Here is a 13,229-nt window from a genome sequence, read left to right as displayed (position 1 = left end):
GCCCTATGGCCAAGTCGTGAGTCCTCACAGACTCTCTTCCAGTGTCTGGTCCAGGTGCAGACCAGATGTTGGACAATAAAGTCCACACCCAGCCTGGGCGTGTGGTAGGTGGGTACAAGTGGGTACAGGTAGGTGGGTGCAGGTGGGTGGGTGTAGGTGGGTGCAGGTCAGGATGGCCTCCCTCAGCTCTCCCCGCTGGTTCCTCTCAGTGTCAGTAGGGCTTGTCACCCACATCCTCAAATTCCTGTGATGCACAGGGGCAGAAGCAAGTCAGGAGGGCACCTGCCAGCCCTGCGCTCGTCTCACCTCCCTGCACAGCCCTTGAGCTCGGCAGGTGCACCCAGCGGCCATGGCTTCCTCACCCTACATCATCCACACTAAACATGATGCCCTGGAGACTCCGCTCTCGCTTCCCAAGAGGCCCTTGTTGAAGTCTCTAAATGAGAAGGCCCAAGGGAAATGTGTTTGAAAGCACGGGGCTTCCCCACCCCGGGGAGCACCCCATTCCTGGCGGCACACATGCCAAGAGCACACACGCTCGGGCCAATAGCCTGGCAACACCTCCTCCTCCCCCAGGCAGCCATGGTCCTGTCGAAACCTCAGAACCGCAAGAGGAAAAGCAAAAACCAGTAATACATTCCACAGGAAATGGACAGTGCGGCTCTGAATAAGAAGCCTCCAGGCCAGCCGCGGGGGCTCACGCCTGTAATCCCAGAACGTTGGGAGGCCAAGGAGGGCAGATCATGAGGTCAGGAGTTCAAGACTAGCCTGACCAACATGGTGAAACCCCATCTCTAAATAAATAAATAAATAATTTTTTTTTAAAAAGAGAGAGTAAGACACCTCCGAGGAGTAAGGAACGCTGTCCGCAGGCGTGCCAGGAAATAAATAATCTGTGTTTCAAGCAGGTGAGTCATACTGGCTCACGAGTTCAGGGGGCAGAGCCGTAGCAGGGAAGGTGGCGTGTGGTCCAGAGTGTCCTACTGAGGAAACGCATCTCATGCTTTAGGAAAATAATCTAATGCTTAAGAAAATTAGGAGATTTTCACTAAGTTGCTATCATCTTTCGTACAAACCAGCATGCTTCCTACTTTCTGCTCCATTTAAGGAGGATTCCAGGCTCACTCTTCAGCGACGGCAGCTTTGGGCCACAGGACTCGGGTAGTACCTAAATCGGACATGCGTGTGGCTCTCTGATGGGTGTGAAGAGGCCGAACGTGCGGGTGCGTGGGGAAGATGAAGTGGGCTCTGGCCCCACGGGACACGTGGAGGGAGGATGCCCCGCTATGCAGGCAGGGTCCATACCTCGCCATAGCTCCGCCTGTCCCCTGCAGAGTGGCTGATGTAGGGTGAGTAGGAGATCATGTCCGGACGGTCGATGTCATAGATGGCCTTGCTTTTAGGAAGGGCTGCCAAGTCCCTGTAGTCCAGGATCTCACCACCAAGCTTGGCCTGAGCGGGGAAAGAGAAGTGGGGAGGGACAGTCAGACCCGCATCCCAGAGGGCAGTGCACCCAAAGGCAGATACACCCCAGAGGACAGCACCCTCAAAGCCAGACGCATCCCACCGGACAGTGACCCCAAAGCCAGGGGGCAGTGGCTGCACCAGCAGCCATGAGGAGGGTGCTGAAGTGACAGTGCTGCCGGCAGAATCTGAGCTCACCCCCAGCTCCTGTATAGATGAAATGGGGACGGGGTCAAAAGCACAGGGGACTCCAGAGCAGGCGGGCTTGGGTCCTGAGGCCCAGCCACAAAAGGGCCACGAGGCCCTGCAGTGTCTTCTCTGAGCTTCAGTTTCCTTCTGTACAAAGTGAGGGAAATGATCACACAGGAAGGCTCTGGGGTCAAGGAGGCCAAGCCTGTGATGTGCCTGGCATGGGGACTGGCTGACAGTCAGACTCAGTCCATGGCCTAAACAGGAGCACATGCATACACACATACACACACACAGAGACACGCATACATGCAAACACGCACACTGCATGCACATACACACACAGGCAAACACAAGCATCCCTTACTATTCACATGGGATTGGTTTCCGGATCCTCCTCAAAGCCCCAGATCCTCAAATGCTCAGGTTGTTACGTAAAATTATGTGGTATTTGCCTGTGACCTGTGCACATCCTCCCATTTGCTGAGAATCATCTGGGCCGTTTGTAACACCTAACACAGTGCGAGTGCTGGGTAGATGGATGCTACCCTGTGTTATTTCACTTGTGCTATTTTTAATTGTTGTTTTGCCATTTTTATTGTTTTCTAAGAATATTTTCAATCTGAGGTTGGCTGAATCTGCAGATGTGGAACCCATGGATACAAAGGGTGATGATAGATACCTACACATACCTGTGTATGCACGGACACACACATGCATGGACACACACATGCACGGACACACACATGCATGGACACACACACTACACACATGCATGGACACACACATGCACGCACTACACACAGGTACAAGTACTCCCCCACACAGAGAACGTGCCTGAGACTGTGAAGGAACAGACACCCCCTCACATCCAGCCCACTCCCACATACCAGCACACACGTGTCCACACCCACACACGGATGTGTTCACACATGCAGTCGCTCCCCAGCCCACAGCTCACTCACACGCTTCCAGCACACCTCACACACGGCACACACACCTGCACAGCCAGACTCACCCACAACATGCATGCACAGCTGCCCACACGCACTTGCACACAATCACCCCACCACATCAAGCAAGTTCACATTCCCTGCCCCCCATGCCCACACACACTCACACCATTCACATGCACTCCGCCAGCAAAGCACCTGGCATTTGACAGGCCAGCTGGGACACACCCTCGGCGGGCTGGGGACCGTCTGTCTGGCCCTCAGAGGTGCTCCTGCGCTTGAGAGCCCCTGTGTCTGCTCAGGGGAGATCCAGCTGCGCGTGCCGCTCACTGCTCTGACTCTGCCCAGGCTTCCCCGCGGTGCCCCTGTGCACCGTGCCTGTCCCCTTCTCCCTGGCTCTGGGCTTCCCCAGAGCTGCCTGGGGCATTTTCCAGCCGCAGGTGACTCTGGTAGAGATCCCTGTGCTGCATCTTGATTCTGCCTCTGTCTCCTCCAGGCCTCCTGCCAGGCTTCCTCCCATGGCACCCTCTGCAGCGACGGACACGATGCGCTGTCTACACTGAGACATGCACTGAGCTGAGTCCTCTATCATCCACTCACAAAACACAATGATGCCATGGAGGGACACTCATAGCAGCTCCTTTTCACAATTCAGAAGCCAGAGCCCAGGGAGGCTGGGTAACTTGGCCAGAGTCACACAGCCAGAAGGGAGTAGGACAGGACATGAACCTGGCTGTCTGACTCCAGAGCCCACGCTCCCCACCGCGGCCCTCCCCGGAGCCCACGCTCCCCACCAGGGCCCTCCCCTTTCCAGGCCTCACTGTCAGGGGACCACCTCTCAGGCCCAGATGCACCCCAGTGTTCTCAGCTCACACCCCCTGGGAGCCCCCTCCTGGGCTGAAGAACGTAAGCCTCTGTTATGACCCTCAAACTTGGCCTTCCTGTTCCTGGCAGCTTTACCTAAGGCGATCCTCCCCACGTCCCCACATGTGCTAGGTTCAGCCCCCGCTCCAGCTTTTCCTGTATTCTTCAGGGTCTACCAGCCCCCAGCTCACCTCCTCCACGAAGTATTCCCTGATCACCAGGCTTGAGGGCTCTCCTGAGACATAGGGTCTCGGGGTGAACCCTGCCATTTGTGATGTGCACGAAGAGAATGAAGTTCTGCCATCTGAGGCCTCTGGCTGCCCTTTGGAGCCTGGGGCAGCGTTCAGAAGACCTGAGATCCGATCCCCAGCCGGCCATTTGTAATGAGGAGATCTGACCCTGCAAGGTTTCGGCAGCTCCCCTCTGCCTGCAGGATCTGCCGCTGGCTTCCCCGCTTATCCATGCCACTTGGCACTCATGGCCGTACAGCTCCCAGTCACCCACAGCCTGGGGGCTTGGTACCTGCTGTTCCCTCTCTGGGGCATGCCCTTCCCACGCCTCTTCCCCAGGTTCCTCCTCTGGTCCTTCCAGACCCAGTGGAGGCACCTCCCCCAGGCTTCCTTCCCCAGCCCCGCCCACTCTGGGTTAGTGTTGGTCCTCTTCTGTTGACTCGTCCCTCATCCCCCAAGACTGTAGCTCCTGGAGGCCCAGGATTCATAACTGCGTCCCTTGCCCGGCTCTCAGCTTGACAGCAGGGTTGTGAATTGAATGAAAGCCAATCGAGCATTTGCAAAAGTCAGGTGAATTCTCAGCCAGATGCCTGGAGAGGTGCGTTTTGCACCCTCCTTTTCCCACCTCCGTCCCCTCCCAGCAGTGATGATGGCAGCATTCAGCTGTCCAGCCCCACAGTATAGGGGTCAGAAGGGCAGAGAGGCCGCCTTGCCCTGGGTTAGTTCCCTGACTTCCTCAGGCTTCCCTGAACCCCCCACCCCCGGCCCTCACAGTAGGGGTCAGAGAGGGCAGCCTGCAGGAGGCCAACAGCCTCTGCCTGACCCCCCAGACAGGCCGATAAGTGGCCTTGCAGATCCAGGTCCTCCCATGCCAAGTCCTTGGGTGGTTGCCGTGACAATGGGCTGCCCTCTCTAATTGGCGGAAGGCTCCTGGAGTGTGTGTGTAAAGGGTTTCTCCTCTTTGCTTTCTTCCTTCCCACACTCCATCCAGCATGATACACAATAATATGGCCACATATGACGTTATCATTACCACATTATCCAGTCAATAACACAGAATGGAAGAATGCTGCTTTCATAATATGCACTATTGCCATGTTGAAATAAAGGCTACAAAACATTACGCCCAGTGTGACCCCACGTTACAAAAATGACCCATACACAGAGGGGAGACCTGAAGGGTGCCACGGCATCAGCAGGCCACGGTGGCTGGCACGACTCAAATGCTTCAATTTCCTCTGCTCTGCTGATTACTTTTTTTTAAAAAAAATAAATAAATCCTGATTGCTTTTGTAATAAAGAAAAGAGCAGTAAAATAGGTAATGTCAAAAAGCCCCGTGATTTATGGAGCGTCTACTGTGTGCACATTTTCTCCTGGAAACTAATTTGAATGAGGTCCAGCCCCTGCCCACCAAGCCCTCATGGACTGTAGAGGAGATGCAGTCCCTCGGTGGATTCCGGTCCATTCCTGTGCACGTGAATGGCAGGGAGAGCCGGTCTCTTCCTGACAGTGAAGGAAGGGGATGCTGCATTTGACAACCACCCACAGCAGGTGGGGCTAGGTGGCTGCAACCTGCATACACCCCGATGGGGTGTGGAATGGCCCCTTCCTGAAGCCACGGAGGTGCCCAGCACAGAGCAAGGGTCTAGGCACACAGGAGGCTGACAACAGACACCAGCAGAGGTGAGATGGAAAGCAGGGCAGGCCGGGCATGGCGGCTCACGCCTGTAATCCCAGCACTTTGGGAGGCCGAGGCAGGTGGATCACCTGAGGCCAGGAGTTGGGAGACCAGCCTGGCCAACATGGTGAGACCCTGTCTCTACCAAAAGTTAGCTGGGCACAGTGGCGTGTACCTGTAATCCCAGCAACTTGGGAGGCTGAGGCAGGAGAATCGCTTCAACCTGGGAGGCAGAGGTTGCAGTGAGTTGAGATTGTGCCACTGCACTCCAGCCTGGGCGACAGAGCGAGACTGGGTCTCAAAAAAAAAAAAAAAAGAAAGAAAGAAAAAAGAAAAGAAAAGAAAAGAAAGAAAAGCAGGGCAGAACCCTGAGATCGGAGGTCTTGCCACCAGATCACATCTTCTTGGACATGCCCACTGCGTGTGACACCAACCTTGAGGTGGCAGGGAGAGCAGAGCTGCTCTGGCTTCTGGCCTGTCTGCCCCTGGGAGGGCCGGGATGCAGCAAGGCTGGGTGCTGACCATGGTGCTAGGAGCACGTGTCAGAGTTGGGAGCATGTGTCCTCAGACGGTGGCTCCACCACTTAGAGGCTGCGTCACACAAGCATGTCAGCGCATCTCTCAGAGTGGCATCAGCAGCATGAGCATGGTGATGGCAGGTCCTGGACAGCTCCAAGGCCAGGAGGAGGCAGTGTGGCACTCCACAGATTCTCTCGTGTCAAACTAAGAGCCGGGACATTGGATTAGTTTGTTAGAGGCCTGTTTAAAACCGGAGTTGTGTGCACGCCTACTTGGCCAAGCAGGAAGTCCATCAAAGCTGAGACACAGTGCATCAGGCTGCATTCGACCTGGGTCAAGTGCACACCCCGCTGGTGCAGAAATTCTTCACCCACCAACATCCTGCCCCCTCCCTCGGCAGGCATCCCCTGAAACGTGCACTTGGGTCTGTCCTGATCTCTCCTGTGGAAGGGAACCCCTTCCCCCACCAGAACAGGGATGCCGCCTGGCCTGATCACAGCTGGGTCCCCAGGGCTCCACAGGGAGCTCGTGCTCTCCTATGCATGTAATTGCCTGATGCGAGAAGAAAGGACCCACCACGGCTGTTGACAGCACTGAGCAGTGAGTCTCCTGGAAAAAACTCAAGCCTTGGGGTCATGGAGACCCGGGCTGAAAGCCCAGCTCTGCCGCTGACTGTGCATGGCCTTGAAAGTGAGACCATGCCAACAGATGCCGCTGTCACCGCTTGCTGCATGCGTACACAGTCACTACCACCCCTGAGGTCCTGGCAGATGCCAGTTTGTTTAAAAAAGAATGAGCTCATATTTAATGGTCATTTACACTGTGCCATGCAGGTTCCAGTAACAACAGCAACAGCTACCATGAAGATCGCTTGCAGATGCCAGGCCGGATGCCGAGTGCTTTGCCAGTGTTGGGGCTCAGGAAGTAACACCGCAAAGTATGGAGTCACGGCGTGCTGAGGACTTTGACCTAACGGAGGGTGGAAGGCTCGGAAGCAGGGCCTCTGTGACCACCTCCTGACCTCCTGTCTCTCACCCTCTTCCTCCCCGTGCCTCTGAAGTGAGCCATAGAAACCAGAGTTCCTCTTCCCCAAGGCGGGTCATAGAAACTAGAACCTCCTCCCCAAAGCCAGCCATGAAGCCTAGAAACATCAGTCTAACCTTCCCTCACTCTGTGCACGACCTGGCCGTGAAGACATTCTCTGACCTAGCTTGGCTGGAAATGCGTCCTAAGACCCCCTGCCCTATACCTGGAGGAGGGAGGGCTGCCTATCGAGGCCAAGAAGCATCTGAGCGGACCGCCCTGCTCTTCCCCTCCTCCACCCCAACTCTATTCCCAACCGATCACACATTTTCTGTCCAATCACTTTTCTACGTGGTGGTCCAGTCTTCATCCAGTCTAAGCATAAAAATGAGCAGTGCTAGCCAGGCACGGTGACTCACACCTGTAATCCCAGCACTTTGGGAGGCCAAGGCAGCCAGATTGCTTGAGGCCAGGAGTTCAAGACCAGCCCGGGCAACATAAAAAGACCTCATCTCAACAAAAAAATACAAAAATGAGCCAGGTGTGATGGCACGTGCCTGTAGTCCCAGCTACTCAGGAGGCTGAGGTGGGAGGATCGCCTGAGCCCAGGGAGGTTGAGGCTGCAGTGAGCCATGATCTCACCACTGCACTCCGGCCTGGGCAACAAACCGAGAGCTTGTCTCAAAAATAAAATTAAAAAGGACAGTCCTGCCTGGGTCTTTGGGCCTTCGTTTCTGAAGGCTCCTGTGTCAACTAAAACTTTGATGAAATAAATCTGTCATGCTTTTCTCTTGTTAGCTTGTCTCTTGCTGTGGGAGCGCTGGCTGTGACCCTTTCAGTGGGTGAGGAAACGGATCATACCTGTGTCCCTATGCAAACCGTATCTCATTCACATGGTAACTGTCATCGTCATTATTCATGAAGATGGTGAGAGTATTACGGGCTGAACTGTGTCTCCCCAAATGCCTATGTTGGTAAAGTCTACCTCCCAGGACCTCAGAATGGGACTGTATGTGGAGACAGGGCCTTGGAGAGGTAATGAGCTTAGGATGAGGCCGTTAGGGTGGGTCCCATCCAATCTGCCTGGTGTCCTTACAGGAAGAAATCAGGACCCGGACACACACAGGGAGAGGATGGCCGCCTGCAGGCCAGGCATGGGGAGACCAACCCTGCCGACTCCTTGATCCTGGGTTTCCAGGCTCTGGAATTTTGAGACAATTTATTTCTGTTGGTGAAGCCCCCAGGAGGCTGATGCAGATGACGGACACTGTAATGGCAGCGAGCGCCTCTCACATCCTTCTTCTGGGCAGGCGCTGTGCTCACAGCCCAGGCAATGCCTCAGTGAGCCTTGGACCAAAGGTGCCCGGGGGTCTCCACAGCTCACCGAGGCCCTCCTGGAGGCTCCAGGCAGGTGGCACCTCACCCAGGGCATGAAGCCAACCTGGTGCCTTTGTGCACCTGCCTAAGCTTCGGAGTGCACGTCCCGAGGGCCACAGTGCCACTCACCCTCCAGGCCAACCGTGCGTCATGGTAACCGAGGACTCAGTCAAGGTTAAGGTCAGGAAGGACCCTGTGTCCAACCCCTACGAGAGATGAGGCCAGAAAAGAATGCAGCAGAGAGCTGACCCAGACCCCGCTGAGGCGAGGGAACCCAGGTCCTGGCCTGGTGGGGACAGGGAGGGGAGAAGGGGCTTGTCCCAGGTCACCAGCTGTTCCAGTGCTGGGTTCTGGTGCAGGGGCACCTACACGGCGGTCCTGGGCAGCCCCCACCACTGCATAAGTCACCCCTCACCTGGCGCCTGGGGGCCTCTCCTAGATAAGGAATTCTACTATTTACACAAGCAATGTCAGCAAATAACAGTAACATTCATCTCCCATCTTGAATCCCATCACCCAGAGGAGATTTCTGGTAACAACTTGTTAAAATGTTTCCAATCATTTTATATTTGTATGTGCTCGTACAAGTGTGCGAGGCGCAGACACACACACATGCAGACACAGACACACACATACACGTGACATGCACGCACACTCTCTCTCTCTGACGAAGATGGAATCACATAATTTACATCACCCTTAACTGGCTTCTTCTGGGGACTCATTGGGAGCGTGTGCGTGTTGATATGCACAGCTCTGCGCCATTACTTACAAAACCTGCAGGGTCCCGCCTGGGTGCCTGGCAAGCCCTGCCTGCCACCCATTGATGTGACGTGTCTGCCCCACTATAAACAACAGCTGTGTACACACCACCGTGTGCTCTTGTCATCAGATAGTTGTGGATAGGTTCCCAGGGAATTGTCGGGTCAAACGAACATGTCTGTGTTTCAGGTTTTGAGTCAAAACTCATAAAGTCTGTACCAACCTCTGCCCCAAAGCAGGGACGAGAGCACGGCCGTCCCTCAGGCCCCAGACCACAGTTCTCGGGGAACTCTCTCAGAGGCCAGCTCAGCCACGGCCATGTGGCCCCCCTTCTCTCTCCACTCTCCCACCGCCATCCCCATAAAAAGGCCCCGACTTACATAAATCACACGGCTCGGAGACCCTGAGGTGCTGGAAGCAGGGACAGAAATGATGCTCTCTGAGGAAGTTCTGGTTTCCTAAGAAAAGAGAGAGAAGAGACTGAGGCGGGTACCCACACTCGGGGCCTCCAGAAGTGACTGTCAGAAGCCCCAGTCCAGCAGCCATGCTGGTGCACAAGGGTGTCTGTTTAAAGGGGGTTGAAGGAATTCTTAGAATAAACACACAGGCTTGGATGAATGACTGAAAAGCTAGCATCAGACAGATGCAGGGGGCCACACAGGACCAGAGTGACACGCAGGCTAAGCCACTCTGCAAGCTCCGGGTATGCTCAGAGGTGTCATTTTCCACCAGGATTATGGGACTTGCTGTGGCTTAGTCTACCAGCCCAGGTTCCCGGGAACATGGGACCGTCATGGTCACCCTAAAGACCCTCTCTAGCTTGGCCCCCAGCTCTGTCCTCCATGCCCTCTGACCTTCCCACAGCCCCCCAGGCCTTTCTCAGCTCCAAGAGCACCTGTTCCCACCTGACACACAACTTAGAAATGGCCCTTCGGAGGCCCCTGGTGACTCTCCATTGCACTTCTGGGCTGGTCCTGGTCTCTGCTGCCATCACACCTGGGATCTGTGTTCTCCCGTATGCGCACTGCTGCCTGGGGCCATTCCTGGGCCCTCCTCCCTCCCAGACCACATCTGCTATGCCCCCTGGGCTGATGATTTTCATGACTGTCCCACCTCTCCCCACACCTCAGCCCCTTCCAGCCCTGCAGACACAGTCCTTCTGTGGTCCCCACACCCCTGGCTGCACCTGCTGTCCCTCCCCACCTGCAGGGCAGGGCCCTCTCCTGGTTCAGCCCTCACTCCTGGGCCACCGTCTGGCTTCCCCATGCCTCCGATTCACCCTGTCCAAAAGGGGCCCACCTCCACAGAGGCTTCCCCAGGCCTCAGGAGCAGAGAACTCAGCCCTCACTCTCCCCTCAGCCCCCACCCCGACCACAGCCCCCACGGCAGCCCCCCACCTCTTGTTTTCTGAAAAGATCCTTTTCTTGCCACCCACAACAATTCTGTTTCCGCCCATCTAAGGGGTCCATCTGTGGAGCGGTGCCCGCAGCGCAGGAGGTACCACGGTGGATGGGCTGATCTATGTCAACATTCGTAGGTGGGATCCTAACACCCAGAACCTCAGAATGCGAGTGTATTTGGAGACAGGTTTTTAAAGAGGTCACTAGGGTGGGCCCTAATCCGTTGTGCCTGGGGTTTCTATGAGCAGCGGAGATCAGGACACACACACAGAGGGCAGCCTCGTGGAGGTGTGGGGAGAAGGCAGCATCTATGAGCCAGGGAAGGCGAGACCACCCCAGCTTGGCCTTTTAGGCTCCGGGGCTGTGAGAAGGTGGGTTTTTGTTGTGCAAGCTACCTGGGCCAGGGGCCTTTATCAGGGAAGCCCCAGCTGCCTGACTCAGGTTGGGCATCGTGCGGGGACTGGCGTTGGTGACAGTCAATGCTTCCTACACTCCTCAGTGTGTGCCAGCGAGGATGGGCAACACCAGTTCTGGATGTGGGGCCACACACGGCAGTGGGAGGACAACTCTGAGGCATGCGGGTGGCACCTGGGCAACCCTGACTGCTAACAACGTGATTCTGCATCTAGACAGAAAGGAGAAGAGGGAGTGGGCATGACACTCCGCCACCTGTCCAGTGCCTCTGCACGCGCCGCCGCTCACAGGCCTGGGTCCTCTCCATGTCCCAGGCCCCCTCACATCCTAAGCCTGGCAGCTGCCGCCACCGCTCCACCATCTCTCCTCCAACTCCTCCTCCTCCTCCTCCTCCATCTCTCCTCCTTCTCCTCCTCCTCCATCTCTCCTCCTCCTCCTCCTCCTCCATCTCTCCTCCTCCTCCTCCTCTTCCATCTCTCCTCCTCCATCTCTCCTCCTCCTCCTCCTCCTTCTCCTCCTCCTCCTTCTCCTCCTCCTCCTTCTCCTCCTCCTTCTCCTCTTCCTCCTTGTCCTCCTCCTCCTTCTCCTCCTCCTTCTCCTCCTCCTTCTCCTCCTCCTCCTTCTCCTCTTCCTTCTTCTTCTCCTCCTCCTCCTTCTCCTCCTCCTCCTTCTCCTCTTCCTCCTTCTTCTCCTCCTCCTCCTTCTCCTCCTCCTCCTTCTCCTCCTCCTCCTTCTCCTCCTTCTCCTCCTTCTCCTCCTCCTCCTCCTCCTCCTCCTCCTTCTCCTCCTCCAGGCCTGCCCAGCTTCCTTGGGTCTCCCTCAGCCCTAGTGCTACATACCAGATGGGCATCAACTCTGGGGTCTGTCTGTACCCTGGGACCAGATTTCTAGAGGATGGCAGGGGCTGGGTCCTCAATGATGCCCAGGATGGCCCAACACCACCTGCTGTTTGCAAAGTGGACAGCTAGCTCTGTGGTATATGACATAGGGTGTGCCGTGCCCGCTGTTCCTGGGCCAGGTCGAATGTTTTACAGGCCAACATGACGGCAGTATCCATTTTATATTAATACATTAAATACCCTTTCAGTCTCAGCGTCTTTCTCCATCCCTAGCAACACCTCCCTCAAGGGGCTTCTCATTTCTGAGGATTAGATCAGGGATGAGGCTCATCAGGTGCTTAGCACTGAAAAATTCTTCCCACTATTATTTCAGCTCAAGTTGGGCTCAGGACATGACCTTGACAGAGAAGCCTCTTCTTTGCAAAGCAGACGAACATTGGGTGTTTTAGAAGAAAGTTCCCTTAAGCTAAGCATGCCAACAGCAGCACAAGAATGTCTCTCAGGCTCCGACTGTGCCTTGGTACACATGGGAGGAAGGGAGTGTTGGTGGGGTTTGCTCTCTGCATGTCTGAGGGGGTGTGGGCAGTGCAGCCGGGTCACTATCCTCATTCCCCTCTCTGGGCTCCGTTCCCAGCTCCGTGATGGGAGGAGAGGAGTCAGAAGGGAGCTGGGTAGGCCTGATTTTCACCAGCGGTTGGAGGCTGGGGCTTTTTCTGGCTTTCTCCCCACCTGACGCCAATGGCACAGAGGTGCTTGGCAATGGAACTCAATACCCATGCGTTCTCCTGGCCCCTGGTACAAGCGGCTTGTTTAGACCCACAGAGATGGAAGGGCTGGGAGCTCGCTCACTTCGCTCCCATCCCCACTGGCTTTGGCCAGCCCCAGGGAGGCGGCTGTCCTTCTATGGCCACTGGGGAGGCCGTCATTAAGGTCACATGGTCTGACCCCTCTCATCTCCATGCGAAAGCAGAGAGGCTGAGGCTCATAGAGGGCTAGTGACTTGCTCCAGGTCACACAGCTGGGCGGAGGCACAGCTGGGAGGAGCCACAGCAGGACTCCAATGCCAAGCCTTGCTCTACCGTCCTTGGCCACTGCTGAGAACTGCCAGGACGTTCTGGCTCCCATTCAGCCAGAACAGCCCTGCATTTGGCCTTAAGACTGTTTCTGCTTTCCCCAATGGCCCTCACGATCTCCAGCTTCCTCCTGGCTCCCACCCATAGTAGCCACCACTCAGGCCTCTGTGCACAGGGGAGGCCTCACTCAGCTTTTCCAAAGGAAACCTGCCAGGGGCAGCACCTGGAAACCCATAGCCCACATGACCAGCATGGCCAGTCCAGGCTTCATCCACCAGTCACCCAGCCCCTGGCCAGAGCAGGGTCCCCTCTGAGCTGAGCTGTCCCTGTGGCCACCTTCACTGTTCTTGGGGCTTATCTTGGGCTACTCACAGGCACAGGGCCACCCCCTTCCCACCCCAGGCTCCTGAAACCCACATGCAGTCCCCTGAAGATCACTGGCT

The 13,229-nt window shown here is 56.0% G+C and overlaps 1 protein-coding gene across 9 annotated transcripts in view; it reads right to left on the bottom strand.

Annotated features, from left to right (window-relative positions):
• Positions 1 to 13,229, bottom strand: part of ABLIM2 (actin binding LIM protein family member 2) — a 144,371-nt gene that overhangs the window by 69,007 nt on the left and 62,135 nt on the right. For all 9 annotated transcript variants that reach the window (XM_064365527.1, XM_064365536.1, XM_064365530.1 and 6 more), the window contains exons 9-10: positions 9,441 to 9,518; positions 1,306 to 1,452 (exon numbers count right to left, since the gene is read on the bottom strand). In XM_064365527.1, the coding sequence (XP_064221597.1) occupies positions 1,306 to 1,452; positions 9,441 to 9,518 (225 nt within the window). The remainder of the gene's footprint in view (positions 1 to 1,305; positions 1,453 to 9,440; positions 9,519 to 13,229) is intronic.

Source organism: Aotus nancymaae, unplaced genomic scaffold (genome assembly GCF_030222135.1).
Source record: "Aotus nancymaae isolate 86718 unplaced genomic scaffold, 86718_ANA_hifiasm-v0.15.2.pri h1tg000006l, whole genome shotgun sequence".
Classification (NCBI taxonomy): Eukaryota; Metazoa; Chordata; class Mammalia; order Primates; family Aotidae; genus Aotus; species Aotus nancymaae.
This window is presented reverse-complemented; position numbering and strand designations above follow the sequence as displayed.